This window comes from Pediculus humanus, genomic scaffold (genome assembly GCF_000006295.1).
Source record: "Pediculus humanus corporis 1103172108255 genomic scaffold, whole genome shotgun sequence".
Classification (NCBI taxonomy): Eukaryota; Metazoa; Arthropoda; class Insecta; order Psocodea; family Pediculidae; genus Pediculus; species Pediculus humanus.
This window is the reverse complement of record NW_002987824.1, coordinates 473844-477845: the sequence shown is the minus strand read 5'-3', so window position 1 is coordinate 477845 and position 4002 is coordinate 473844. Positions and strand designations below refer to the sequence as shown.

Below are 4002 nucleotides of genomic sequence, written 5' to 3'. Positions count from 1 at the left end.
AAAATTTACGCAATGAGAATTATTATTATTTTTATGAGTAAGTAAAAACAAAACAAAATTTGAAAATTCGGGCATTTTTTAAAAATCAATTCTAAATAATTACGATGCATTTCTATCCGCTCCCTAAACTGTATCAAAATAATAATAATAATAATTTTTTTTCCATCATGACGAAACGGTAAAAATAAAAAGAGCCAAAAATTTTTACCGTGAATTAAAATTTTTTTTGAAAAAAAAAAAAAAATGTCTTTGATGTCCATTTTGTTTTTTTTTTTTTTCTTTTCTTTTTATTAAATCATTCACGCATTACCGTAAAAAATTTTTCTCTCTCTCTCTCTCTCTCTCTCTCTCTTTATTCTTTATCAAAAAAAAAAAATGTAAACGTTTAAACACAAAAAAGTAATAAATTATTTTTTTTTTTAAAAAAATTTATTACCTGTTGGAATAAAAAATATATATATGAATTTCAATATTCAAAGTTGAAGTTAATAATTAAATGTATAATTTTCTTTATTACCGTAATAATTTAATTGCATAGGCGAATGTCATTTACTTTAACTTAATAATATAAACGGTCTGCCATGTTTTTTTTTTTTATTACGTTTTTTTCCCCTACGCACCAATATTGTTTTCAAAAGAACAAAAAAAAGAATAGAAAATTAAAATAAAATAAAAAAATTTTTTTTTCTTTTCTTCTTCTTCTTCTATTTTCCTTTCACATTTTAAAAAAAAAATATTAATAATAATAATAATATATGTATCGTAATGACAAAGAAGATGTTGGGAGATTTCGCTTTAATGTTAAAGTTAAAGGAGGGGGAAGGGGCGGGGGAGGGGAGAAAGTGGATAAGGTAAAATATATGTCATTCGTTAGTTCGAATCGCATAATTGATGACTAATAAAAAACACTTTGGCCGCAATAAAAAAAAAAAAAAGAATAGAAAAAGAAAGAGGAGGAGGAGGAGGAGGAGTAGGAGAAAGAAGAAGAAGAAGACAAAAAGAACAAACGAACCTTTGGTTAATTTGTTTATTACAAAACATAAATCATTTGCGGAAAGAAAAAAAAAAATATATATATATATATAAATACGTACATAAAAAAAAAAATTATGGCGGCCATTGTGGTGTGCTGAACAACAACAACAACAACAACAACGAGACCGTGAAAAATGAAACGGATTTGAAAAAACGAACGAAGAGAAGACATAAAACTCAATCAGGATGTTTAATGAGTTTTCAATAATCAGTAATTACCATATACATGGTGTTCCACCGATTACGATTTAAAAAGAAATAAAAAAAATTTTTTTTTTTTCTCGTGACGCGAAAAATTTTTCTTGAGTTTTTTATAATTTTATTATTATTATTATTATGGTCACTCTTAAACACGACAAGGCTCTTATTTGTCGGGGTTTTTAAGCATTTATCCCAGGTTTCTACCCGATTCCTTAGGGACAAATACTCGAATTTCGGTGGTGCTATTTATAATATTTTCCGAAGAATGTGGGCCGTCCCACATAGTGCGATTTCCTGGATGGTTCTTCTTCTTTTAAGTTCTTCAAAATCTTCTTTAAATTTCCTTTCATTGAATGTGGTGGCATGGCTCCCAGTACTGCTCCCACGATAACCGGAATCGTTTCTGTTTTTATTATCATTATTATTATTAATTTTAATTCAACTTTTTTCAATCATTTAATTTATTAATTTTAATTTAAAATTATTATTATTTTAATTCAACGCCAGATTCCATGCTTGCACTTGTAGGAGTTTTATTTCCAAAATTCTACCCGATTTCTTACGAATAAATGTTTCGATATTAATTTTTTTCTAGACTTTTCCAGGATATTCTCCATTCTTATCCAGACTTTTCCAGTCTTATCCAGAATTTTCTCCAGAATTCTCCAGTTTTCTCCAGGATATTTTTAGACTTCTCTAGGCTTATCCAGACTATTCTAGTTATCCAGTTTTCTCCAGTTTTCTCCAGACTTCTCCAAAATTTTTTTCCAGACTTCTCCAGTCTTATCCAGAGAAACCTCCCTAATCTTTTACACAGCCTTTCTAAACTTTTTTTCTAAACTTTTCCAATTTTATTTTCAATCTTTTCCAGATTTTCTCGGAACTTTTCTTGTTACTATTATTATCATTATTATAATTCTCATCATCAATATTATTATTTTTATATCCATGGGACGAATTGTATTTATAATAGATTTTAAACTCATTCACCGTCGATCGTTTGTCAAAACCGTTACCAATATACCTCGGAGTATAAAAAGGCCTTAAATCTATTTTCAACGGGGAAACCCTCCCCTCTCCAAAAAAAAAAAAAAAAAACAGAGACATTTCACTATGAAATTCGGTTATAAAAATCGATAAAAATAAATCGAACGCCGATCGATCAGTAATATTCAGTCTAATAATACCATTATTATTATTATTATTATTATTAATATTATTATTATTATTGCAATTGTCGTTGTTGTTGCTGTTCTTTTGTTTAATGTTTTCATTTGTTTTTTTTTTTTTTTTTTTTTGTTTCCCAACGAAGAGTCTTCCATAATTATTTGGTAAAATTTGTTTAAAAAAAAAAAATACTATCCTATTCTTTGCCCTCCCCCTTCCCTCCCTATCTCTAAATTTCCGTTTCCGAATCGTTACAAAACTTAAAATTAAAGATAAAAGAACGCGCACGCACGCACGCACACGCAAATTACGTAACAATGTGAAAATCGAAACCGAAAAAAAAAATGTTTCAAATATAATTTTTTTTTTTTTACGGAAAAAAAAAAATAAACATTCCAGACCAATTATATAATTTTAACAACGTGGAAATTCTCCAGTAAATACATTAACCGGAAGTAATTATCCATTTTTTTTTTTTTTACGTCGACCGTATTATATTCTCATCGTGTACTACACACACAAGAAAAATAAAAAATTCAAATATAAATTAAACTTTTATTTTTTTTGTTTGACTGGAACTGTTTTTCAAACTGGAATTTCTTTTTTTTTTTTTTTTTTAATGATACTAAAGTAAAACGTTAAAATTTTAATTTATTGTTTTGATTATTCATCTCTTTCTCAATTATCAGAGTTTTAGATAACGATAAGAGTAAATTTGTTAAGAGAGAGATGATCATGCGCTCCAGCTTTTGACTTTTCTCCAGTTCTTATCAAACTACGAAACAATTTTTTTTTTTTTATAATTAATAATTTCTGACAAAAAAAAGACGCAGAAACAAATAAAGTTTACACGGAAAAAGAAGGAAAATTTTTAAAAAATTCTAACGCCACGTTCGGTAGTCATTATTATCAAAAAAAACAAACAACTCTTATCACTCAAAAAATTATTGTGACGTCATAGGTTGCTATAACAAGACGAAACCTATCCATCAAACATGCACCATCATCACTGATATTCAGTCATTTATTCCTTAGGGATCGGCGGGTATAATAAACCTGGAATAAATGTTGTTCCGACAAACATTACGAGTGAAAATAACAATAATAATAATAATAATAATAATAATAATAAATCATTATCGGATGATATTATCACTAAAAACCATTCGCATACGAATTTTCCTTGATTAATTTTTTTTTTCTCCTTTTCCAATTCCTAAACTTCAATAAATGTAAATTAAATGTTTCGTTTTGATTTAAAGTATTAAAAAAAGAAAAAGGAAAAAAAAGGAAAAAACGGTTTCCGTAGGTATTTGCCAAAGGAAAAAAAAAAAAAATTTTTTTTTTTTTGTGTTAACGATCAAAAAACATCGAAAAAAAAAAAAATTTTATTTCGTGTATTATAATTAGTTTTATTTAATATTGCAGAATATTCGATATGGAAAAATGAAATCATTAAATCATACCTTTGGGGAGAAATTTTTTTTTTTTTTTTTTTTTCATTATTTCAAATTATTATTATTATTGCTTTTTTTTTTCTTCTCATTTTAATTTTTCATTTCTTTCATTTCCTTTCTCTCTCGCTCTCTCGCTTCCCGC

The 4002-nt window shown here is 26.9% G+C and overlaps 1 protein-coding gene across 1 annotated transcript; it reads right to left on the bottom strand.

Moving 5' to 3' along the window:
• Positions 1-1855: 1855 nt before the first annotated feature.
• On the bottom strand, positions 1856-2186 carry Phum_PHUM481570 (uncharacterized protein; the record flags this gene model as incomplete). The annotated part of the gene is made up of 2 exons (XM_002430409.1): positions 1856-2071; positions 2121-2186. 2 exons carry the CDS (start codon positions 2184-2186, stop codon positions 1856-1858), a joined length of 282 nt encoding a protein of 93 aa, XP_002430454.1.
• Positions 2187-4002: the final 1816 nt, after the last annotated feature.